The sequence below is a fragment of the Scyliorhinus torazame genome, chromosome 14 (assembly GCF_047496885.1).
Source record: "Scyliorhinus torazame isolate Kashiwa2021f chromosome 14, sScyTor2.1, whole genome shotgun sequence".
Taxonomy (NCBI): Eukaryota; Metazoa; Chordata; class Chondrichthyes; order Carcharhiniformes; family Scyliorhinidae; genus Scyliorhinus; species Scyliorhinus torazame.
In genome coordinates, this window is record NC_092720.1 from 91,080,861 (window position 1) to 91,107,755 (window position 26,895).

The 26,895-nt window shown below is 45.9% G+C and overlaps 1 protein-coding gene across 6 annotated transcripts in view; it reads left to right on the forward strand.

The window, feature by feature from the left end:
* ift80 (intraflagellar transport 80 homolog (Chlamydomonas)) overlaps nucleotides 1-26,895 on the forward strand; it is a 398,557-nt gene that overhangs the window by 350,221 nt on the left and 21,441 nt on the right. For 4 of the 6 annotated variants that reach the window (XM_072474470.1, XM_072474473.1, XM_072474475.1 and 1 more), the window contains 2 exons: nucleotides 9,584-9,601; nucleotides 23,585-23,674. In XM_072474470.1, the coding sequence (XP_072330571.1) occupies nucleotides 9,584-9,601; nucleotides 23,585-23,674 (108 nt within the window). The remainder of the gene's footprint in view (nucleotides 1-9,583; nucleotides 9,602-23,584; nucleotides 23,675-26,895) is intronic. The other 2 variants (XM_072474472.1, XM_072474474.1) reach the window with 1 other exon arrangement.

Genomic DNA, 26,895 nt, shown 5'->3' on the forward strand with positions numbered 1-26,895 from the left:
AACAGACAGCAGCATCTAAAGAGAGAGAGAGGGAAGAGGGCTTGGAAACAGACAGCAGCACCTAAAAGAGAGAGAAGAGAGCTTGGAAACAGTCAGCAGCATGTAAAAGAGAGAGAGAGAAGAGGGTTTGGAAACAGACAGCAGCACCCAAAAGAGCGAGAGAGAGAAGAGGGCCTGGAAACAGACAGCAGCATCTAAAAGGGAGAGGGAGAATAGGGCTTGGAAACAGACAGCAGTACCTAAAAGAGTGAGAGAGAAGAGGACCTGGAAACAGAGAGCAATATCTAGAAGAACGAGAGAGCAGAGAGCTTGGTAACAGACAGCAGCATTTAAACAAACAGAGAGAAGAGGGCTTGGTAACAGATAGCAGCACCTAAAAGAGAGAGAGAAGAGGGCTTGGTAACAAAGAGCAGCATTTAAACAAGCAAGAGAGAAGAGGGCTTGGTAACAGACAGCAGCATCTAAAGAGCGAGAGAGAAGAGGGGCTTGGAAACGGACAGCATCACCTAAAAGAGAGAGAGAAGAGGACTTGGAAACAGATAGCAGCACCTAAAAGAGAGAGAGAGAGAAGAGGGCTTGATAACAGAGAGCAGCATTTAAACAAGCAGAGAGAAGAGGGCTTGGAAACGGACAGCAGCACCTAAGAGAGAGAGAGAGAAGAGAGCTTGGAAACAGACAGCAGCACCCAAAAGAGCGAGAGAGAGAAGAGGGCTTGGAAACAGACAGCAGCACCCAAAAGAGCGAGAGAGAGAAGAGGGCCTGGAAACAGACAGCAGCACCTAAAAGAGAGAGAAGAGAGCTTGGAAACAGTCAGCAGCATCTAAAAGAGAGAGAGAGAGAAGAGGGCTTGGAAACAGACAGCAGCACCCAAAAGAGCGAGAGAGAGAAGAGGGCCTGGAAACAGACAGCAGCATCTAAAAGGGAGAGGGAGAATAGGGCTTGGAAACAGACAGCAGCATCTAAAAGAGCAGACGAGAGGAAAATCCAGAGACAGATAGCAGCATCGAAAAGAGCTATCCTAACCCTGGTTCCACAGCAGACCGCCAGCGTTGTGAGAAAAATCTCAAAAATGTGCACCACAGAAAAACAGGTGGTTCCATAGATACATAGAAGATAGGAGCAGGAGGAGGCCTTTTGGCCCTTAGAGCCTGCTCTGCCATTCATCACGGCTGATCATCCAACTCAATAGCTTAAACCTGCTTTCTCCCCATAGCCTTTGATCCCATTCTCTCCAAGTGCTATATCCAGCTGCCTCTTGAATATATTCAAAGTTTTAGCATCAACTATTTCCTGTGGTAATGAATTCCACAGGCTCACCACTCTTTGTGTGAAGAAATGTCTCCTTATCTGTCCAAAATGGTTTACCCTGAATCCTCAGACTGTGACCCCTGGTTCTGGACACACCCATCATTGGTAACATCTTCCCTGCATCTACCCTTTCTAGTCCTGTTAGAATTTTATAAGTCTCTATGAGATCCCCCCTCATTCTTCTGAACTCCAGCGAGAATAATCCCAACCTAGTCAATCTCTCCTCATAAAACAGTCCTGCCATCCTGGAATCAGTCTGGTAAACCTTCGCTGCACTCCCTTGAGAGCAAGAACATCCTTCCTCAGAGAAGAAGACCAAAACTGCACACAATACTCCCAAGTGTGGCCTCACCAAGGCCCTGTACAATTGCAGCAACACATCCCTGCTTCTATACTCAAAACCTCTTGCAATGAAGGCCAGCATACCATTAGCCTTCTTTGCCGCCTGCTGCACCTGCATGCTTACCTTCAGCGAATGGTGCACAAGGACACCCAGGTCCCGCTGCACACTCCACTCCCAATTTATAACCATTCAGGTAGTAATCTGCCTTCCTATTGTTGCTTCCAAAGTGAATAACCTCACACTTATCCAAATTATACTGCATCTGCTATTGATTTGCCCACTCGCCCAACCTGGCCAGATCATGCTGTAGGATCCCTGCATCCTCGTCACAATTCACCCTCTCACCTAATTTGGTATCATCTGCAAACTTTGAGATGTTACATTTTGTTCCCTCATACAAATCATTAATATATATTGTGAATAGCTGGGGTCCCAGCACTGATCCCTGTGGTACCCCACTAGTTACTGCCTACCAATTTGAAAAGGACCCATTAATCCCTACTCTTTGTTTCCTCTCTGCCAACCAGTTTTCTATCCACCTCAATACATTCCCCCAGTCCCATGAGCTTTAATTTTGCACAATAATCTCTTATATGGGACTTTGTTAAACGCCTTCTGAAAGTCCAAATATACCACATCGACTGGCTCCCCCTTGTCGACTATACTGGTTACCTCTTCAAAGAATTCCAACAGGTTTGTCAAGCATGATTTTCCCTTCGTAAATCCATGCTGCTTCTGACTGATCCTGCCACTGCTTTCTAAATGTTCCGCTATAAAGTCCTTGATAATGGATTCAAGCATTTTCCCCACTACCGATGTTCGGCTTACTGGTCTATAATTCCCTGCTTTCTCTCTACTTCCCTTTTTGAATATCGGAATGATGTGAGCTACCCTCCAATCTGCAGGGACAGTTCCAGAGTCTATAGAATCCTGGAAGATGACCACCAATGCATCCACTATTTCCAGAGCCACCTCCTTAAGCACTCTGGGATCCAGATTCTCAGGCCCTGGGGATTTATCCACCTTCAATCCCATCAGTTTTCCCAGCACCATTTCTCTACTAATGTTGATCTCCCTCAGTTCTTCCCTCTCACATCCCTTTCATTCTCCAACATTTCTGGGATCTGATTTGTGTCCTCATTTGTGAAGACAGAACCAAAGTATGTATTCAATACATATTGGTTGATTGGTTAGTGAGTAGTTTTCCCATTTGTCTTTCGAAACTTGGGTAATTTAAGATTTTATTAGTAATATAGCGGGGAATTGAACCTGGGACCCTGGAGCTGTGAATCAACTGTGCTAACCACTGTGCTATAGTGCTGCCCACAAAATTCAAGAAACCAATGAAGAAAAATAAAACAGAAAATGAAGGTAAACCAGTGAGAAACATAAAAACAGGGTTGTAAAAAGGCAAAGTTTAATGGACCTACTACAGGCTGAGTCAGAAGACGTGTAAAGGAGAATAATGAAACGCCAGAGAAACAAAACAAATACTTTGCATCTTCACGAAGGAAGATACAAAAAATCTTCTCAGGAATTCTAGAGAACCAAAGTGCCAGTGTGAATGAGGAAAGAAATTAAGTGTTGGTAAAAAAAGTAGTACTGAAGAAATTAATTTTGCTGAAAGTTGATAAATCCTCTGGACCTGGTGATCTACATTCCAGAGCGTTGAAAGAGATGGCTGTAAAGATGGTGGATGCGTTGGTGGTCATCTTCCAAAGTTTTGTAGATTCTGGAATGGTCCCTGCAGTCAATAATAATCTTTATTAGTATCACAAGTAGGCTTCCATTAACACTGCAATGAAGTTACTGTGAAAATCCCGTATTCGCCACACTCCGACGCCTGTTCTGGTACACTGAGGAAAAATTCAGAATGTCCAATTCACCTAACAAGCACGTCTTTCGGGACTTATGGGAGGAAACCGGAGCACCCGGAGGAACCTACGCAGACACGGGGAGAACGTGCAGACTCCCCACAGATAGTGACCCAACCTGGATCCCTGGTGCTGTGAATCATAGAATCATAGAATTTACAGTGCAGAAGGAGGCCATTCGGCCCATCGAGTCTGCACCGGCTCTTGGAAAGAGCACCCTACCCAAGCCCACACCTCCACCACCCTATCCCCATAACCCAGTACTCCACCCAATACTAAGGGCAATTTTGGACACTAAGGGCCAAAATAGCATGGCCAATCCACAATTGTGCTAACCACTATGCTACCCTGCTGCAATTTAGCATGACCAATCCACCTAACATGCACATCTTTGGACTGGGAGGAAACCGGAGCACCCGGAGGAAACCCAAGCACACACGGGGAGAACGTGCAGACTCCGCACAGACAGTGACCCAAGCCGGGAATCGAACCTGGGACCTTGGAGCTGTGAAGCAACAGTGCTAACCACTGTGCTAGTTTGGAAAGTAGCAAAAAAGGAGGGAGAGAGAAAACCGTGAACTACAGAACTCTTAGCCTTCATTAGTAGGGAAACTGCTATAATCTATTGGAAAGGATGCGATAACTGGACACTTCAAAAATAATGGTAGGACTGGGCAGAGTCAGCAGGAATTCATGAAAGGGAAATCATGTTTGAGAAACATGAGATTTTTGAGGACATGACTAGCAGAATAGAAAAGGGGAACCAGTGGATGTGGTGTATTTGGATTTTGAGAAGGCTTTTTTTGATAATGCCCCACACAGGATGTTAGTCAGTAAAATTAGAGTGCGTGGGATTGAGAGGATAATACTGACATAGATTGAAAATTGGTTAATGGACAGAGTAAGAATAAATGGGTAATTTTCAGGTTGGCAGGCTGTGACCAGCGGGGTACTGCAAGGATAAGACCTTGGACCAAAGCTATTCACAACCTATATCAATGATTTGGATGTGGAGACCAAATGTAATATTTCCAAATTTGCTGATGACTCTAAACTAGGTGGGAATCTGAGTTCTGAGGAAGATGCAAATAGACTTCAAGGGGATTTAGAAAAGCTAAGTGAGTGGCAACAACATGGCAGATGTAATATTCTCTGGAAAAATGAGAAGTTATCCACTTCAGTAGGAAATACAGAAATGCAACTTCCAGTGACGGGGATGTGCTGAAAAGCCGCACATCAGGTGGCTCTTCTCCCACGAACCTGTAAAATAATCACTTTTTGCCCGAAAAACGGCCACTCATCCCCAAACCACGAACAAAACACAGAAAGAGGAAAGGATGCCAAACAACAGCTAGTCCAGAGGATGAGTGGAGACCAGGAGTGGAAAAACCCTGGACAAACTGCAAATAACCTAAATGGCTGACACACAAGGCGGCGAAACTCTGACTTCGCCAGAGCAAGAGGGACTGACTCACTACAAGAGAAGCCCCCCCGTGCACACACACCAGGGGATGGGTGGAGGATGTTACTCTCGAGAAAATTGAGGGAACATCAAGAAGAAACCAAATCGGACATACAAGCTCGGTGGTCGAAGCTCTGGCGACCATGCAGGTGGCCCTGGACGAAGCCAAAAAGCGACAGGAAGCCCAGGAGGCAACAATTAAAGATCTGGAAAGGGCTGCAACCGACCAGGTCGACTGAATCATTGCCATGGAAAAGGAGGTGCTAAGGCTGGTCGTGACACAAGGCAACCTGAGGGGCAAAGCCGAACACCAGGAGAACCGATCGAGGCGGCAAAATCGACAAATCATGGGCCTACCGGAGAGGATTGAAGGTAGAAACCCCACAGACTGTGGTCCAAATGCTGGGTAACTTGGGGAAGGGATAGCTTCTCCAACCCACCAGAAATCGACAGAGCGCACCAGGTGCTCCGACCAAAGCCCGAACCAGGGAACAGCTGAGTGCGATAATTGCAAAGACCGGGAAAGAATCCTGCATTGGGCCAGGCAATGCAAAAACTGTAACTGGGAAGATCACAAGATCCGGTCTATCAGAACATTGGGGCAGACCAGGCCAAGTACCGGGCTGAATTCAACAAAGTGAAGGCTGCATCTCGGACCCGCGAAATAGCAAGGAAGTTAGCACTGCCATCCCCACCCAATAAATATTCACTGAGCCCAGTGGTGGTAGCAACACTCTGCTTGTGGAACCGACTGCGGCAGCATTTCGGGTTAACCGAAATGTCCGACAAGCCCCCATCTGCACAAAGGTTCCAGCTGACTGGGGAGCAACAAACTCGGTAACCTACAAATCAAACATTTCCTACGAAGGGAAACAAGGATGCATCCACGGCCACCACGACAATCACTGCCAGGGACCTGTTGGACGCGGGCATCTTAGGGTGACGTACGGTCGACTGCTAAGGGGGCCAACCCCCAACTGGATGAGACAAGGAAGAAGTGGGAGGAGGACTTGGGGTTTGAAATAGGGTGGGGACTCTGGAGCAAAGCACTGCACAGGGTAGACTCCACCTCTACACGCGCAAGGCTAAGCCTCATGCAGTTAAGTGTGGTACACAGAGCCCACTTAATCAAAACCCAAATGAGCAAGTTCTACCCCGAAGTGGAGGGTTGATGCTAACGTTGCCAAGGCGGCCCCACCACGCCCACATGTTCTGATCTTACCCCAGACTTGCTGGGTATTGGACAGCCTTCTTCGAGGCAATGCCCAAGGTGGTGGGGATGAGGGTGGAGCCATGCCCGAGAGTAGTAATCTTCGGGGCTTAGAACAGCCAGTTCTCTTCATGGGGAGGAGGGCCGACGCCCTTGCCTTTGCCTCCCTAATCAGCTGCCGGAGAATCCTGCTCGACTGGCGGTCAGCAGCACCACCCAAAACTGAATTTCTCTAAATGGAGAAAATTTAATTCGCCATCCGGGGATCGGTAGAAGGCTTCCACAAAATGAGGAAGCCATTCACTTGGTAGTTCGAAGATCTGTTTGTAGCCAACAACTAGGAAGCCAAAGAACAGGAGGGGGTAGCCACGACACAGTAAAGAAGATGGGGGTGGGCAGGGAAACTTGGAACTCAACCAAGCCCAACAAGAGAGACATGAGGAGGGCAGGTGCAACCACTTGAACCAAAGGAGGAAAAAAACCAAAGAGAAAACCGGTGGGAAGTGAAATATAGGGGACCACAATTGTCACAAATACTGTAAGGAGGAAAAAGAAACAAAATTACGATGTATGTATGTAAATAGCTGAAGCCGATCTAAGTGTAAATAGTTTCACTTTTACTTTTTTCTTTCTCTTTTTTTAATCTCCGACTGTTCATATTTATATCTGTTTTGTATACCAAAAACTCAATAAAAACATAAATAAATAAGGAAACACGACCGTGGGGACTAGGGTCACAGATGTTGTGACAACCTGTAAATAATGTGCTAATTCGATTGTTGCTATTTTTTTCTTTTTTCTCTGCTTGTTCTATCTTCTCTTCATTTTGATATTTTGTTAAAACTCCAAAAAAAAATACTTTAAAGAAAATAAAGGAAGTACAGAAATGCACAGTATTTCTTAAATGGAGTGGCATTGGCAAGTGTTGATATCTGAAGGGATCTGGGCACTCATAAGTCATTGAAAGTGATGTTCAGGTAACCCAAGCAATTCTGAAGGTAAATGGTATGTTGGCCTTTATTGCAAGAAGATTTGAGTACAGGAGTAAATAAGTCTTCCTGCAATTGTGTCGAAACTTGGTGAGACGGCACCTGGAGTATTGTGTACAGTTTTAGTGTCCTTACCTAAGGATGGATATACTTCCTTTGAGGGAGTGCATCAGAGGTGCTCCAGACTGATCCCTGGGATTGTCCTATGAGGAGAGATTATGTAGACTGGCCCAATTAACTCTATAGTTTAAAAGAATGAGAGGTGATCCCATTGAAGCATACGACATTCTTACAGGGCTAGACAGGGTAGATGCAGCCAGGATTATTTCCCTGGCTGGGGAAGATCTCAAACGAAGGGACATAGTCTCAGAATAAGGGGCAAGCCATTCAGAACTGAGATAAGGAGGAATTTCTTCACTCAGAGGGTGAATCTTCTGAATTCTCTATCCCAGAGGGCTTTGGAAGCTCAATCATTGAGTATGTTCAAGATAGAGATTGATAGCTGCTAGATACTAAAGATACCAAAGGGTATGGGGATAGTGCAGGAAAATGGCATTGAGGTAGAAGATTCACCAAGATCTATTAGAATGGCAGAGTAGGATCCAAGAGGCTGAATGGTCTACTCCTGCTCCTGTTTCCTATGTTCCGATACGGCTTTCTGCTCCGCTCCATTGGTGAGCTCTCAGATTTGAGCCCAGTTTGAATATGGATCTCAGAGAAAATAAATAAATAGCACTCACTGCAGAAAATCCCAGCAAGCATGTGAGGACTGTACAGCTACCTTGCCCGTTCCCATAAATTCCACAAATATTTGGTTCTATAGCTTAAAAATGTGCATTCATATAAGATCCTTACTTCTGTAATCATCATGAGTGATGATATGATAACTTGTTATTGGCAGTTACAAAAAGAAGTAAATTTTCACATAGAAGAGAAGCTCTGTGCAAAATATATAACATTTACTGATTTAGATTATATGGCGAACACACAATCTTGGAGTTCAAATAACTCATAAAACATTTGAATATCATTCATCAGTTTTGAATTAATTCAAGCTCTTTTCCAGCATACTAAGACCAACAACTAATGCAGATTTTATATTGCTTTTCGTAATTTATGCGTCATCTTTTTATTGTTTTGTGTTTGGCTGAAATTCTGATTGAAGCCTGAATTTATACATTCTTAATCATTTTTTTTTCATTCGTTCGTTGGTTATCGTTGGAAAGGTCAGCATTTATTACCTTTCCTGAATTGCTCTTGAGAAGGTGGTGTTGGCTGCAGTGAATTTGGCAAAGGTATCCCACTGGGCTGTTAGTTTGGGAATTCCAGGAGTTTAACCCAGCAATGACAAAGGAACACCAATATATTTCCAAGTGAGGATGGCTTGTGATTGGAGGGAAACTTGGAGGTGCTGGTGTTGTTCCCGTGTACCAACATCCTGTAACGTCACTGCAACACCCTTTGTTACCTTCAAGGTGCCCTACTATTTTCCATTATAATTGCAAGTGTAATATAAATATATACAGGTACACAACTACCCTAATTTGTCCACAATTAGTGTGGGTGTTCACAGAACAGATGGGGAACGAGAATTTTCCACGCCCCTCGCGGCGTGTTTCTCGGTGGGACGTGACCTGCCATTGGCCAGTGGTTGGATCTTCGGGCCCTGCCACTGTCAATGGAATTCACTGTTGGAACCGGAAGATCCTACTGGCAAGAGTGGCTGGAAAATCCCCTCCCTCCCCACAATGGTGTGGGAAATGTGATGTAGGAAATGTCCTTATTTCAGGCTGAAATTTAATATTGACCATACTGTGGCATAAATCCCTACCCATGACCATGACAACGTCGTCTCATTTCAAATTGTGGTAGTGTAAATATACCGTTGATCTAATCATGACTGTTGTTTGACCTATTTACATTTTTCTAAGTATCATAAAGGCACAAATTATCGATAAGCATGTATTAATTCCACATTCGTGAAAAAAGATTTCAAATATCTGTCACAGAGAAAATATTTGCTATTTATACCAGAGTAATGAGAACCAAAGTGCACAGTATTAGCAAATGGCTTAACTATTTTTTATTAGTTAAAGTGCTATTGTCCTATCCGTGACACTGATGAGGCTGTTGACATTTTAAAATAAATTTGAAACGGTACAAGAAAGAGCTACTGAAGCACCATGTTAAATACAGTTTTATATCCGTCTATGCTATCGCTTATCTAACTGCTTAATGCTATGCAAGTTTTGTTCAATGTGTAAAACATTTCCCTGATTTACAGTTTTTCAATGAGCTTTCACTTTGCAACTTGTGTATCTGATTTACTTGTTTACTGTTGCAACTTTCTTTCATTAAACTACCTCTTTCAATTTTGCTTTTCTTTCTGCTATTTAGACAACAACACCTGAGGAGGTGAGTTTGCTTATGACTGAAAGTAGATTTTCCTTGCCTTATTTCACATTTTTTCATGTGTGTTGTGATATTTGTTTCTTTGATTTTCTTTCTTTATACCTTAGCAGCTTTTCAAATTATTAAAGTACATCATTACTGATACCTGACTCCACAAAGATCAACAGTAGTTTTTATACATGCAAGTACATGCCAGGATTACACAAGTTCAAAAACTAAGTTACTGTGTAGTACAGTATGCATAATATTTGCCTAAGAAAGTGCTATGGAAGCTTGTATAACCAGGCCTTTAACATTCATGTTTCACTGGAGTTCCAGTTTTCTCCAGAAGTTTCAAAGCTACATCCTGAACAATCATTGTTCGAAAAGGTAATATAAATTGTAGAATATTAATTCAGTTTAGGCAAGTTTAATTACAGCTGTATGTATCAGTGCATTTTCTTTTAAGGTCTCCTAAGGAAACAGTCCTATAACTTGGCAGGGAGGGAGGGTGCTGCTGCTGGGAACCATCTGAAAAAGTGATTTAGATCACAAACTTCACATGGTTCTGACAGGGTTACACCAATAGTTACTCAGAAGAAGTTAGAAGAATTGAAATCTCTTCTAACTTATGGATAATTACTGTAAAGACCCAGACTGACATTTCCCCCCCCCCACCCCCCGCCAAACTAACCACCCTTATCCCATGGTGTTCCCCACCCCTCCCCGCAGGCCCGACCTCCCCTCCCCGCAGGCGCAACCGACCTCCCACCCCCGACCCAAGGTCACTATCGACCCGACTGCTTCCCCCCCCCCCCCCCCCATAATCGATGCTGATTGTCACTCCAAAGAAGTTGCACTGTTTTTAAAAAATATTTTCATTAAGGCATATATAATTTTAACAATTTTTAAGAGTAAATAATACCCACCCAACCAACAACCAAACCCAGCCAACATGGCTTACATCCATGCATACACAATTCCCCTTTCCCACTATTTCCCAACTCATCCAACCCCATATGCCTCCCTCTTTCCTTTTACACCCCCTCCCCCCGCTGACAGCTTAGTTTTCCCCGAAGAAGTTGTCGTTAAATGGTTACCACCTCCGGGCAAATTCTAGCATTGATCCCCTCAGGGCGAACTTGATATTCTCAAGCCTGAGAAACTCGGCCATGTCACTGACCCATACCCCTCTTTTTGTTTTAAATATATTTTATTCAAGTTTTTTGGCCAAACATAACAATACGTAGTGTTTCTTTTACACAACAATAAAGCAATATAAATAACCGTGGCCAGTTTTAAACAAATAAATAAGTAATATATAAACAAAAACAAAACTAAATGGCAACTGCCTTGTCCAAAATAAATACTCTCCAAAAATACAATCCAACAATCCAATATACAATTACATATACCAAATACCTATACATATACAATAACATCCCTGAGAGTCCGTCCGATTCCCTCCCCCCCCCCGCCTTTCTCCCCCCCCTCCCCCTGGGTTGCTGCTGTTGTCTACTTCTTTTCCATTCCCTCTATCTTTCTGTGAGGTAGTCGACGAACGGTTGCCACCGCCTGGTGAACCCCTGAGCCGAACCCCTTAACACAAACTTAATCTGTTCTAACTTTATAAACCCTGCCATATCGTTTATCCAGGTGTCCACACCCGGGGGTTTGGCTTCCTTCCACATTAACAATATCCTGCGCCGGGCTACAAGGGACGCAAAGGCCAACAGGTCAGCCTCTCTTGCCTCCTGCACTCCCGGCTCTTCTGCAACCCCAAATATAGCCAACCCCCAGCTTGGTTCGACCCGGACCCCCACCACTTTCGAAAGCACCTTTGCCACCCTCACCCAGAACCCCTGTAGTGCCGGGCATGACCAGAACATGTGGGTGTGATTCGCTGGGCCTCTCGAGCATCTCGCACACCTATCCTCTACCCCAAAAAATTTACTAAGCCGTGCTCCAGTCGTATGCGCCCTGTGTAGCACCTTAAATTGTATCAGGCTTAGCCTGGCACACGAGGACGATGAGTTTACCCTACGTAGGGCATCAGCCCACAGCCCCTCCTCAATCTCCTCCCCCAGTTCTTCTTCCCATTTCCCTTTCAGCTCATCTACCATGATCTCCCCCTCGTCCCTCATCTCCCTGTATATGTCCGCCACCTTACCGTCCCCCACCCATGTCTCTGAGATCACTCTATCCTGCACTTCCTGCGTCGGGAGCTGCGGGAATTCCCTCACCTGTTGCCTCACAAAAGCCCTCAATTGCATATACCGAAATGCATTCCCTTGGGGCAACCCATATTTCTCCGTCAGCGCTCCCAGACTCGCAAACGTCCTATCTACAAATAGATCTCTTAGTTGTACTACCCCAGCTCTTTGCCATGCTCCAAATCCCCAATCCATTCTCCCCGGAACGAACCTATGATTGTTTCTTATCGGGGACCGCACCGAAGCTCCCGTCCCTCCCCTATGCCGTCTCCACTGCCCCCAAATTTTCAATGTAGCCACCACCACCGGGCTGGTGGTGTATTTCTTTGGTGAGAACGGCAACGGCGCCGTCACCATTGCTTGCAGGCTAGTCCCCCTGCAGGACGCCCTCTCCAATCTCTTCCACGCCGCTCCCTCCCCTTCTCCCATCCACTTACACACCATTGAAACATTGGCGGCCCAGTAGTACTCACTTAGGCTCGGTAGTGCCAGCCCCCCCCTGTCCCTACTACGCTGCAAGAATCCCCGCCTCACTCTCGGGGTCTTCCCAGCCCACACAAAACTCATAATGCTCTTCTCAATTCTTTTGAAAAAAGCCTTCGTGATCACCACCGGGAGGCACTGGAACACAAAAAGGAATCTCGGGAGGACCACCATTTTAACCGCCTGCACCCTACCTGCCAATGACAGGGACACCATGTCCCATCTCTTGAAATCCTCCTCCATCTGTTCCACCAACCGTGTTAAATTAAGCCTATGTAATGTACCCCAATTCTTGGCTATCTGGATCCCCAGGTACCAAAAGTCCCTTGTTACCTTCCTCAACGGTAAATCCTCTATCTCTCTGCTCTGCTCCCCGGGTGCACCACAAATAACTCACTTTTCCCCATGTTCAGTTTATACCCTGGAAAATCCCCAAACTCCCCAAGTATCCGCATTATCTCTGGCATCCCCTCCGCCGGGTCCGCCACATATAGCAACAAATCATCCGCATACAGAGATACCCGGTGTTCTTCTCCCCCCCCCCCTAAGTACTCCCCTCCACTTCCTGGAACCCCTCAGTGCTATGGCCAGGGGTTCAATCGCCAATGCAAACAATAACGGGGACAGAGGACATCCCTGCCTCGTCCCTCTAAGGAGCCGAAAATAGTCAGACCCCCATCCATTCGTGACCACGCTCGTCATCGGGGCCCTATACAGCAACTGTACCCACCTGATATACCCGTCCCCAAAGCCAAATCTCCTCAACACCTCCCACAAATAATCAAGATAGAGTGCTTGATAGAAAGCACTCTATCAAATGCTTTCTCGGCATCCATCGCCACCACTATCTCCGCTTCCCCCTCTGGTGGGGGCATCATCATTACCCCTAACAGCCTCCGTATATTTGTATTTAGCTGTCTACCCTTCACAAACCCAGTTTGGTCCTCATGGACCACCCCCGGGACACAATCCTCTATCCTCATTGCCATTACCTTGGCCAGAATCTTAGCATCCACATTCAGGAGGGAAATGGGCCTGTATGACCCGCATTGCAGTGGGTCTTTTTCCTTCTTTAGGAGGAGCGATATCGTTGCCTCTGACATAGTCGGGGGCAGCTGCCCCCTTTCCCTCGCCTCATTAAAGGTTCTCATCAGTAGCGGGGCCAGCAAGTCCAAATATTTCTTATAGAATTCAACTGGGAATCCGTCTGGTCCCAGGGCCTTCCCCGCCTGCATGCTCCCAATCCCTTTCACTACTTCCTCCGTCTCAATCTGTGCTCCCAGCCCCACTCTCTCCTGCTCCTCCACCTTAGGAAATTCCAGCTGATCCAGAAAGCACATCATTCTCTCCTTCCCGTCCGGGGGCTGAGCTTCATATAATCTTTCATAAAATGCCTTGAACACTCCATTCACTCTCTCCGCTCCCCGCTCTATCTCTCCCTCCTCATCTCTCACCCCCCCTATCTCCCTCGCTGCTCCCCTTTTCCTCAGTTGGTGGGCCAACAACCTACTCGCCTTCTCCCCATATTCATACTGTACACCCTGTGCCTTCCTCTATTGTGCCTCTGCATTACCCGTAGTCAACAAGTCAAATTCTACATGTAGCCTTTGCCTTTCCCTGTACAGTCCCTCCTCCGGTGCCTCCGCGTATTGTCTGTCCACCCTCAGAAGTTCTTTCAACAACCGCTCCCTTTCCCTACCCTCCTGCTTTCCTTTATGTGCCCTAATAGATATCAGCTCTCCTCTAACCACTGCCTTCAGTGCCTCCCAGACCACTCCCACCTGTACCTCCCCATTATCATTAAGTTCCAAGTACCTTTCAATACACCCCCTCACCCTTAAACACACCCCCTCATCTGCCAATAATCCCATGTCCATTCTCCAGGGTGGAAGCTGTTGTTTTTCTTCCCCTATCTCCAGGTCCACCCAGTGTGGAGCATGATCCTAGATGGCTATAGCCGTGTACTCCGTCCCCGTCACCTTTGGGATCAGTGCCCTTCCCAAAACAAAAAAATCTATTCGTGAAAATACTTTGTGTACATAGGAGAAAAACGAAAACTCCTTACTCCTAGGTCTACTAAATCTCCAGGGATCTACTCCTCCCATCTGCTCCATAAAATCCTTAAGCACCCTAGCTGCAGCCGGCCTCCTTCCGGTCCTGGACCTCGATCTGTCCAGCCCTGGGTCCAGCACCGTATTAAAGTCTCCACCCATTACCAACTTCCCCACTTCTAGGTCTGGGATTCGTCCTAACATACGCCTCATAAAATTGGCATCATCCCAGTTTGGGGCATACACGTTCACTAATACCACCGCCTCCCCTTGCAGTTTGTCACTCACCATCACGTATCTGCCCCCACTATCCGCCACTATAGTCTTTGCCTCAAACATTACATGCTTCCCCACTAGTATGGCCACCCCCCTGTTTTTTGCATCTAGCCCAAATGAAACACCTGCCCCACCCATCCTTTGCGAAATCTAACCTGGTCTATCAGCTTCAGATGCGTCTCCTGAAGCATAACCACATCTGCCTTAAGTTTCTTTAGGTGTACGAGTACCCGTGCCCTCTTAATCGGCCCGTTCAGCCCTCTCACATTCCACGTGATCAACCGGGTCGGGGGGCTCTTTACCCCCCCCCCCCTTGACGACTAGCCATTTCCTTTTTCAATCCAGCTCCTCACGACCCATACCCCTCTTAAAGAAACCTTGGGGATAGAAATAGGCAAGCACTGAAATATAAACAAAAACCTCAGGAGAACTGTCATCTTCACCGTCTGCACCCTCCCTGCCAGTGACAACGGGAGCATATCCCACCTTCTGAAGTCCCCCTTCATCTACTCCACCAACCGAGCCAGATTCAGCATATTCAGCTGCTCCCACTCCCCGCCACCTGGATACCCAGATACCGAAGCTCCCTCCCACCACCTTGAACGGCATCTCCCCCAATCTCCTCTCCTGTCCCCATGCTTGAATCGGAAAGACCTCGCTTTTACCCATATTCAATTTATATCCTGAAAACCGGCCGATTTCCTCTGATCTCCATAATCCCTCCAATGCCCTCCAGCGGGTCAGAAATATACAAAAGCAGGTTGTCCACATATAGCGAGCCCCCCCCCCCCCCCCCCCGTTCTATCCCCTACCAGTCCTTTGATGCTCTCAGTGCCATTGCCAGTGGCTCTATATCCAAGGCAAACAGCAGTGGGGAGAGTGGACACCCCTGCCTCGTCCCCGGTTCAGCCTAAAATAACCCAAGCTGACCTGGTTCGTCCGCGCACTCAACACCGATGCCTGGTACAGCAACCGGACCCAGTCCACAAAACCCTGCCCAAACCCAAACCGCCCCAGGACCTCCCACAAATATTCCCACTCCACCTGATCAAAGGCCTTTTCCACATCCATGGCGACCATCACCTCCAATTCTCTTCCCTCGGAGGGCATTATTGTCACATTCAAAGGCCTTCCAATATTCGCCGCCGAATGTCTCCCCTTCACAATCACCCCTGGCACACAATCTCTATTTTCGAGGCCAAGATCTTGGCCAATAGCTTGGCATCTACATTTAGCAGGGAGATTGGCCTGTACGACCCACATTGTTCCGGGTCCTTTTCCCGCTTCAGGATGAGAGAAATTGAGGCCTGTGACATCATCGGGGGGAGCACCCCTCGCTCTCTAGCCTCATTAAACGCCCTTACCAACAGGGGCCCCAGCACACCCGATAACCTTTTGTAAATCTCTACAGGGTACCCATCCGGCCCCGGGGCCTTGCACAACTGCATTGCCTCCAACCCCTTCATCACTTCAACCAGCCCAATTGGGGCCCCTAGGCTCTTCTTTCACCCTCAGAAACTCTAATCCCTCTTAAAAACTCCTTATCGCCTCCGCCCCAGCTGGGGTTCCAACTCGTATAACCTGCAATAAAAGTCGCTGAACACCCGGTTCACCCCTACTGGATCCAAGATCGTATTCCCCCTTTTGATCTTTACTTTCCCAATCCTCCCTCGCTGCCTCCTGCCTCCTCAACTGGTTTGCTAGCATCCTGCTAGCCATCTCCTCATATTCGTACACCGCCCTTCCCAGCTACCTGGGAAAACCAGTGTTTCCCGTAGATAGCATTCCATCTGCAGCTTCTGCCGCTCCTTCAACAGCCCCGCCTCCGGGGCTTCAAAGTACCTCCAGTCCACCTGGAGAATCTCCTCCACTAACCTATCCATCTCCGCCTTCTCCCTGTGTGCCTGTATCGAAATAAACTCCACTCTCACCACTACCTTCAACGCCTCCCATACTGTAGCTGCCAAAACCTCCCCCGTATCATTTATCTCCACATAGCTCTGAATGAAGTTGCAGAGAAAACTCTGAAGGAGGAGTGGATGTTTCATACCATGTAGTTCTCTGCTTTAATGGAGAGTGCTGTTAGCTAGATTTAAACTATGTCAATGTCCGTCATACTATCAGAAATTTAGGTGTTGCTCTAAATATGAGCAGAGAATATTCAACGTATTTCTACAGAATTCCAAGCACTGTAATTAATGTTTTAATGCCCACAGAGCAACAAAAAATCAAAATAATTGTAGCCCTGTAAACACCAGAGAGCTGTTGATTTTGTAAAGATATTAGTCTGAAATGAAAGTTGGTCATGGTTACCATTTACACTGCCTGGAAGTGATTACAAGGCAGTAATTTAATTTTGCAGTTCAAGTGAAACCATAAACCATGAGAGAATGCTTGGGTAGTCATCTGAATCATAACACTGGTTTTGTAGCTTTAAACTCACTCCCAGATATCTCTATATTTTGTAATGTCTATACAGTTTCATATTTATTATTCTTTGAGTCCATTTTCTCCAAGCAATAACTATAATTGTTCATGTAAGTTATTAGAGCGAGGTCAGTCAGAGGTTAATTATTGCAAATTTATCAGGGAATTATCTGTTGGGGATTAATGCTGGGGCTAGAAGTTCTTTTGCAAAATACTGGCAAAAGACAAGAGTGTTCCCAATAATTATAATTTATTGCAGTCATGTTTTCATCTCGGCACTCCTATAGGGATGCAAATTAGTTTTGGGTAGTAGTGCAAAGCAGGCAATAGCTAGATCGGTAGCCCAATGTACTGATATTTTATCAATTGAATTAAATTCCGATAACGAACAAGACTCCCGAGCGATTAAGGGTTATGGTGTTCGGGCCGGAAAGTGGAGCTGAGTCCACAAAAGATTAGCCATGATCTCATTGAATGGCGAAGCAGGCTCGAGGGGCCAGATGGCCTACTCCTGCTCCTAGTTCTTATGTTCTTATGTTAAATGAGAAAAAAAATTGGATTGGGCGTAAAATCGGCTAATGATTCATTAGCCTTCATTTTCTACTCCTGCCCAAGACACATTTTAACCCCGATGATTAATTCCACCCTGCCTTTTGATACCTTGCTTCTAATGTTTATTTTTATGTCTGATCTTAACCAATATCAGAGGTTTATTTGGCTGTGGAGGCTATTATAGTTGAGCGCTTTTTTTTTTTTTTTTGCTGTCACACCTAAATGTCTACTTTCCAGCAAGAACTCCTTGACAATGCTTAGGCACTCTTAGTACCTCCACCCCACTGCATCTCAGTAGCACTGGACCTGTTCAATATCAGGTAGTTTGGAGTTCATCCTAGCCATCAAGAAGGTCTTAATCGTCAGACAGCACAAAAATAAATTTAAATTTACTTTTTTGCACCTCTTCTGCAGTAGCATTAAGTCTTTCATACAATGCAAACTGTGTGGAGTTTGCACATTCTCTCTCGTGTCTGCATAGGTTTCCTCTGGGTGCTCTGGCTTCCTCCCACAGTCCAAAGATGTGCTGTTTCAGTGGATTGGCCATGATCAATGCATGGGGATAGGGTGGGGAAGTGGGCCAAGGTAGAGTGGTTTTTTAGAGGATCGGTGCAGACTTGATGGACAAGTGGCTTCCCGCGCGCTGTAGGGATTCTATCGATGTGTGTCTTAGGACCTTGCTTTGCATATCAAATCTACTACCTGAGACAGCCAGATTCTATGGATGATCTGCAGAAGGCCCCTTTGATAGTGGCAAAGCTCGGTGCACCTCGTAAATGGACAGTGAGCCATCTTCAGTCCATTGCCACCCTGTTTACATCATCCAGCCCAAGTTAAATTCACCCACCCACACCGCCCCCACCCAATAATTATTGCTGTTATTCACAACACCGTGAAATCGATGCAATGATAATTGAAGAGGTTCTACGAAGGGCAGGTGATCTGCTTCGCTCAAACGATAAAGAAGAATGTCTGTCACTGAATATTAATTGGTGTACATTGTTTGCTTTTTTATGCGCAGTTCATTATTTTTTAATTACATTAAATGTGTGTGTGAAACTGACTAATTATGTTCTTGTGAAATAATACACTGGGAAGATAAAACTGAACAAATGTATTTTGATTTATTTATGTTCTCTGTACATAAATAACTCTCAAATACTGCAACCCTTATGACCTCTGCTTCACCCAAATAAAATCTGGTGATAGATAATGCAGAGTAGCACACAATCTGTTGGTATTACTTTTTTTATCAACAGTGCTCAATTCTGGGAGTTCTGTCCACTTTAAAATGGGACACTAATAATTTCAAACTGTAGTATGCAGACAGGATAATAGACCCCCATCTGACAGACGCCAGCATAATGAGCTTTACATCCCTGTTAATTATGTTTTTTTTGTTTGTTTACTTGACCAAGACGTCAGTGTTAACCCTATTTCTTGGATGTAGCTAATAGATCTGCAGTAAAACTGGATTTTCTTTAATGGAGATAGGATCAGTGGTTCCTGAGAAAATTAGTTAACTGACAGAATAACTCCTATAATCATTATCCAGTCCTTACAACTGTTGAAAACTTAATGTAGCTGGTTTTCTAAGTCTAGCTTTGTGCATTCACAGTGTTGAGACAGGATTACTTTTTTTTTTTAAAAGCTTGCTAAGAAATATTATTTTGCGGCAAACTTGCCACACTTAGATACTGTAGGGCTCGATTCAACTAAATGGGAAAAGTCCCATGGCGAGTGTGTTTAGCCGCGTGTTTCCCAGCTCACAGCGCCAAGAAACACATGGCTATTTAATGCGACTCGTGTTCTGTAAGGAGCCTCAGCGGGGAACATGCGGCCAAGGCCGCACATAGCTCCATTTTGTATACTAGGGAGCTCTGCTCGCCGGAACTCCCCAGTGTAGCGAGAATAGCGTCCCGATGACTGAGGCCCCCGAAGCAATCTCTAACATCCCCCCGAACGCACTATGGGAGGGTCCCCTCCCCCCGGGAACCTCCCCAACATCCACGCAGGGCACCCCCAGCCCAGGGTGATGCCCCGGTACTGCTGGTGCCACCTGGGTACCCTGGCAGGGGCAGCCTGGCAGTGCCAAGGTGCCCAGGCGGCACTGCCAGCTGGCATGGGCACTGCCAGGTTGACACAACCAAGGGGCCAAGCTGCCATTTTTGCTAGCGTGTGACCGGGCCTGGTGTAGGTGCTGGCGGAGTGCGGGGGAGTTGGGGATCCTCCACCATTTGAAAATGGCGTTGCGATTTTTCACTACAATGGGGAGTTCCAGTGAGTGGAGCCCCCCACTGTACAAAACGAAGCTACGCCGCACATTCCCCTTTCAGGCCCCCTATTCAATGCAAATCGCGTTGAATAGCCATGTGTGTCGCGGTACTGTGAGCTAAACACGCTCGCTAGAGGACTTTGCACCCTTTTGGGAGAATTGCGCCTCATGTAACCATCTTTAATGTCCAGTATATCTTTGGTACAGATAGAGTGCACTGGACTGTGAAAGCAATAAAATCTCAGTCCCACTGTTCGTTCGGAACAGGAATGGGGAAGAGAATTGAAGCTCCGAATAGAAGCAAACTGCAGCTTCATTATTACATGCAAAAAGAAACAGGGATGAATGGTGCTACATTTTGTGGCTGATGTATGCCCAGCACTGCCAGTGCCAGGAAACCTCGTGAAAAGGGGACCTCAGGCAGACCTTTAGATACGAGACCTTTTAAATTCCATTGAATTAAAACTTCTTGTCCATTCAGAAATTAATTGCGGGTACATTGCTTGCTCATTAAAAATCACATATAAATGAATAATTAGCAAACTAAAAGAAAAACTACATCACCACAAAAATCTGACTGACTAAATATATGTTTAAAAACTATTTCAGTGCATTTAAAATAATCAATGAGGCAATAAAGCTGGAGAAAATCGTGTAAATTGAACCTGTGTTCCTTAGAATTTCTGAAGATCCCGAGAATCAAACCACCTTTTCATGTATCGTTACATCACCTACCCCATTTCTCTTTCCAGAATTCATAAAGAACATCAATCCGTAGAAAAACAATTAATATGTTCTGTAAACATGGCTGCCGTCAGAGTAATGAGAGAGAGAAAGAGAGATAAAAAGGAGAGAGAGATATGTCGATGAAAAAGGAAGGCCATGGCATGAAGCTGACATTTCCAATAGTTCACCTGCATGCTATCTTAAATAATCTTTGTTTAACTATCTTGTTATTCCATAAAATAATTCTACAGTTAAACTATTAAAAGCAAGCAGCTCATTCAAAATTACTGCCATGACAATGTACATAATAACTTCACCCATCTGCTTCTATTCCCAACCCATGAATGGCAAAGAATAAAGGAGAGGGAAGATCACAGAGAGGATGAGGGATAAGGAGATTAAATGGGAGGGAAAATTGAAGAGTTGGACAAGGAGAAAAGTGATGTGAGAGAGACCGAGAAAGAGAGAGAGATGGAAAGAAAGTGGAAGGGGAAAATTAATCCCCTCATAAATACAGATTGAAAATGTGAAATATCAGAACATTAGTACACTACTGTCATTCCAGTTAATTAACATGCATATTATTTCAATATTCTTTTGTCTTTTCAAAGTCTGTCCTCCATTTCAGTTCAAGCCTACAAGTATTGCATATACTAATTTCATAAATCTTCAAGGGAGAGTATTGGTTTTGAGAGTTGAGCAAAAAGCCAATTTCAAGAATAGCCAAAAACAAGATGACAAAGTGGCTTGTCCACCATAAACACCACCTGCGCATCTTTGCACTGCCAGCCTAGCACCATGGCAAAGCCACCCAGGCACCCTTGCACTGCCTCCCTGGCACTGCCTGGATGTCGGTGTCAGGGCACTGCCAGGATTTGGACCTGTGGGGATCTTGCCCATTGGAGAGGGGGTGTGCGGGAGGCGCGGGGGGGGGGGTTCCAGGGGCCTTGATAAGATTGGGGGTGGGAGGGGGATCGATGAAGCTGGGGAGAAAGCCTGAAAGGGAGGGAAGAAGATTGAGGCTGCCGGTCAAAATGGCACCCTGATCTGCGAGAAACCGTTCCTGCTGGTGAGCAAAGTGCAGTTGAATAGCAGGACTGCAACCGTCGAGAAACACCACACCAAATGTGCCCAAAATCGGACTCTAGCATTTGTCTGCTGAGTTGCGCCCAACTTGTTTTCAGGGGAGACTGTTTACTGCAGTTGGCTGTTGCTGTGATGATAGCTGCTTCTGCTGTGCGCCTTTCTTCAGTTATTGTGCTATGGATATATCATTCTTTCCCTTTGGTGTTATCCACCCTGTAGACCTGGCTTTTAGCACATAAGTGCCCATTTCCTTATCTCTCCACCTTGATGTCACCTCTCCTACACCCCATTGTTCTACCCTAGTTACATAGGTAAACGCTTGCTTTTCTCACTGGTATGCTAATTCACATATCAAAACACCACTTCTCACAGCTGCACTTAACAATTCCCTTTTTTATTTTATTTTATTTTTATCCGAATTTCATCTTTTAATCTTAATTTTCTCCAATTCGTAACATACTGCAACAGACACAATTGGTTAAAGGTCTCCTCTGTGTACTTCAACTGTTCTTTATAAATATGTTTATTTATTTCTTCCAGTGCCTGCTGCAGCAGGAACTTGATACAACAGTGCTGCAGTGCAGTATCTGATCAGGCTGTTTAAGACCTGTAGCCATCCATGATTTTCTGAATATAGCAGTATTGTCTAAGATAGCAGGAGGACAAACATCTGTTGAGATCACCCATAAAATAAGTTGATATTAATTTGCACTTTGGTGCTAATTTGTTACATGTATGGTTATGAAACCATATATATATATATGTGTGTATGTGTGGACATTCTAAATTTACAATAGAACATGGATAAGAGGAATAGATTCATTACACAGTTTTTGTCAGCTTTCCAATACTGTAACTCAACAAGATTATTGACTGAGTGGATGAGCCACACAGACCAGGAAAGTCCCGTTTGTGTTTAGTACCAAATGCTGCTGAGTTTCTGAAAAGAAAAAATGTGTAAGGTTACAGGGATATGGCAGGGGAGTGGGGCAAGGTAGAATACACTTTCAGAGAGCAGTTCAGACTCTTAGTGGGCCAAATAACTTCCTTCTGCACTATAAAGATTCCTTGATTCTGTGAAATAGTCAATGGCAGCTTGTGGGGTGGCACGGATGCCACAGTTGATGCCAGTACGTCTGATCCATGATGGAATAAAACAAAAATACTGCAGATACTGGAAATCTGAAATAAAAACAGGAAATGTTGGGAAAACTCTGCAGGTCTGGCAGCATCTGTGATCAGAGAAACATGATGGAATATGCGGCTAGTGGGTATCACTTGAAGTATTGTTATGTTCCACAGAGGGGATTTTTACAGTAACTTCATTGCAGTGTTAATGTAAGCCTACATGTGGCACTTATAAAGATTATTATTGGTAGAATGGACTGTTGACACGCACTGTAAAGGCATATCCTTGACCAAGTTACCAAAGGGAGTATGATGCAATAAGGGGCTGTAGCCCAATTTCCTCAATCAGGCAATCTTGGATAGAGAATGAGAAGATCCAGGCCAGCGATTTCCCAATCAATGCTTCTAGTGAATGTTGCACCAAATTAGTACGACCTGATTGAGGAACCAGCCTTAATTCCCCAGGAGGAATCAACACGAGAAGGAAAGTGGGTGATTGGGTTGGGTGGAAGGATATTGGTGAGATGTAAAAACATTTTTAAGAATTGCTATATTAGCATGTTTCAATTTCAATGATTTGCATGTCTCCCAATTAGCCATTTAGAAAATATGTATGGGACATAGGCATATGGGTAGAACCTGCATGACCTGTATGGGTAGAATCATGATCACGTAAATGTAAAAACCCAATATAATCCTATTAAAAGGACTAATGTGACTTAAAACTAAACCCAAAATATATTTATTGTATTTCTACTAAAGCTATTTGTATTTTTCTCCCCACAAACAGGAGCAAACAATGTGGTCATGCCTTGCTGCCATGGCAATTGCACACAAGGATCTAATGACAGCAGAGGTGGCTTATGCAGCAATTGGTGAGGTACGTGAATGAAATTTGTATTTTTATATCACATATTTGTAATTAATCTCTCCAATACTGTGTTTGTGAGATTCGTTTTACATTGTTATGTTCATCGAACAAAGCTTCACCTAGATTCTCTGATGCCATTCCAAAATGACAAGTTTGGGCACCAGAGAGCTTTTCCCATGGTTAATGACAGCTGTAGTGCAACTGCCGGCAGACATCTCAGTACCGTAGCTATTGTTTCCGAAATATCCCTCATGTTACATAAAACCTCTCTCCACAAAAACAACACTTAAAAATATTATTAGAATATGAAGGGCATATACCTGAATAGTTGTCATCAACGAATAATCTGTATGATTACTGCAGCATTCTTTCCTGTGTTGAAAATAGCTAGTTAATAATTCATAAGTTTTAAAATGTAACTTTTAATTTAGGAATTAAAGTTTAAACTGTAGAAAATGGGAGAATCTGGTTGAGCAACTGGTAAAAACAACACTGATGCAAACTTAAATTTGCGTGGCATAGTGGTTAGCACTGCTGCCTCAGCGCCAGGGACCCAGGTTCGATTCCGGCCTTGGGTGACTATGTGGAGTTTACCCACACGTTTTCCCCCTGTCTGCGTGGGTTTTCTCCGGGTGCTCCAGTTTCCTTCCTCCCACAATTCTAAAATGTGCAGGTTAGGTGGATTGGCCATGAACAATGCACGGGGTTACAGGAATAGGGCAGTGGAGTGGGCCTAGGTGGAGTGGCCTTTCGGATGGGGGGTCAGTGCAGACTCGATGGGCTGACTGGCCTCCTTCTGCACTGTAGGGATTATATTCTAAGCCATGGTTTATCACACTAAAAGGTTGCCTGTGTTTGCCTTGCAAGGTCAGAGTTGATAGTGCAGCAACTCTAAGCTTGTAATGGAGCCAGGGGGCGGGATTCTCCCATTCGGCGGCAGAGTATCCACAACTGCTGGAACGGTCCATTGGGAGTACCGATTCTGGCCCCTACAGGGGTCGAGCAGGGCACTGGAGCGGTTCATGCCGCTCCAGCCACCCCTCCCGGCACGAACTGTGCGCCGCGGGATCGGCGCATGTGCAGTGGCGCCCGCCCATGCGCGGTGGCCTCCCTCAACGGGCCAGCCCCGACCCAACATGGCGTGGGAGTTCAGGGGCCGGCGCGGAGGAAAATAGGCCCGGGGAGCGAGAGGCCAGCCCGCCGATCGATGGGACCCGATCGCGGGCCAGGCCCCATCGGAGGCCTCCCCCAGGGTCGGAACCACCCTTCTCCCCCCCCCCCCCCCCCCAACACCCACTCCCACCCCCCCACCCCCACAGGCCGCACCCCCCCCCCCCCCCCCCCCCCCCGACCCTGCGCACAGAGTTCCCGCTGGCTGCAACCAGGTGTGGACTTCGCCGGCAGGACTCTGCCAGAGCAGCCGCTTAGCCCATCTGGGTCAGAGAATCGGCGGCCCGGCTGCCTACAGCGGCCCGCGCTGCGCCAAACACGCCGCCGTCAATGGCGCCGATTCTCCGCAGAGCGGAGAATCGCGTGCCGGTGTCAGGGCGGCTTGGCCCGGTGGCAGGGATTCTCCGGCCCGGACCCGGGCTGGGAGAATCCCGCTCAGGGTATCCGGGCAGAGGGAAATCACATACATTAGCAATATAAATTGTGGGTGAAATTCTCCCCAAAAAATGACCGTGTCATCTCCACTATGAAAGGAGATGCTTCTCCCACTGGATGGGTCTACAAGTTCCCGATTGCAATCCACCCCATATAATCATTTCTTTGGAGAGGTGGTGTGATTTGCACCGGCATTGAGAGGGGAGGAGCGGTGCCTAAAGATTCCAGCAAGTCAGGCTCCACAAAGACCACCCTGATCTCAAAGTAAAGTGACAACCCACCCATCAATGATACTAGTGTCAACTCCTTTTCCCCCCTCCCCCCACTCCCCGATTGCTGGCATCAACTTCCCCCTCCCCAAAGGATCGTTGGCATCAAACCCCAAGGCCCCCCCCCCCCCCAGATTGCGCGCATCGGGGCCCTCCAAATGGGTCTTGCTATAGGTCCCAGGTTGGCACTGCTAAGAATCCAGGGACATGTCCCCAACAACCTGCGGGCTACGATAGTCTCCGAGACCCTTGCCGTGGTCACTATGGCATCTGGCCTCTGCAGGTCAGCAGTGATTCCCGTTGAGGTGGGAGCATTGCATGTCCCAGGAAAGTTCAGCTTTAAGCTGACTTGAATATTTAAATACATTTAAATGAATGGTAATCAGGTTCACACCTTCGCTGTGGCTGAACCTGATTATGTCTGCTGGTATGGCTGGGAATATCACTGTTTGGCGCCCGCCACAAGTCCGATTCCAGATCTATCCTGGAATTCTGCCAACTTAGTGAGATTTGCGGCCGGAGAATCGCACCCTATATCTATGATGTGCAGAATCAAAGAGAAGTGTTGAAGGTAGAACTAGATAGTCGGCACGGTGGCACGGTTAACTCTGGTGCCTCACGTCACCAGGGACATGGGTTCAATTCCGGCCTTGGGTCACTGTCTATGTGGCGTTTGCACATTCTCCCCGTGTCTACATGGGTTTCCTCCAGGTGCTCATTTACTCTCACAGTCCAAAGATGTGCAAATTAGGTGGATTGGCGATGCTAAATTGCTCCTTAGCATCCCAAGATGTGCAGGTTCGCTAGGGTTATGAGGATATGGGGATGGGCCTTGGTAGGGTGCCCTTTCAGAGGGTCAGTGCAGATTTGATGGACCCAATGGCCTCCTTCTTCATTGTAGGTATTCTATAATTCTGGGATTCTATGAATTGTTAGTTTTTCTGTTTGAATAATCCCAAAGCATGCCAAAGAAATGGTAATTCCGGGTAGAACTTTGGTTGGAAGCTTCTTTTATTTCATTTATCTCTTTGTGTTTGCTGACAGAAGCAGACAGTTCAGCTTGAATTTGTTGTAGTTTGCAGCTAATGGAAAAAATCTACAGTGGGCTTCACAACCTTGCAGCAAAAATAAGTCAGCTTGATTAGTTAGTTTGGAACGAGCTGTGTAGTAGCTGTGGAAACAGGCTGTGAAAAAACAATCTATATATGTCCAGTGCCAGAACAAGGAGCTGTAGAGTCCACCATCATGAGGTCCTTTTTTTAAAAACGGAGAATTGTTTAGCCAAAATCCAAAGGAAGAACGACCATGAGATTTGTACTTTGGCTGGAATACTAAGGAGAATTAAAGTAAATTGCA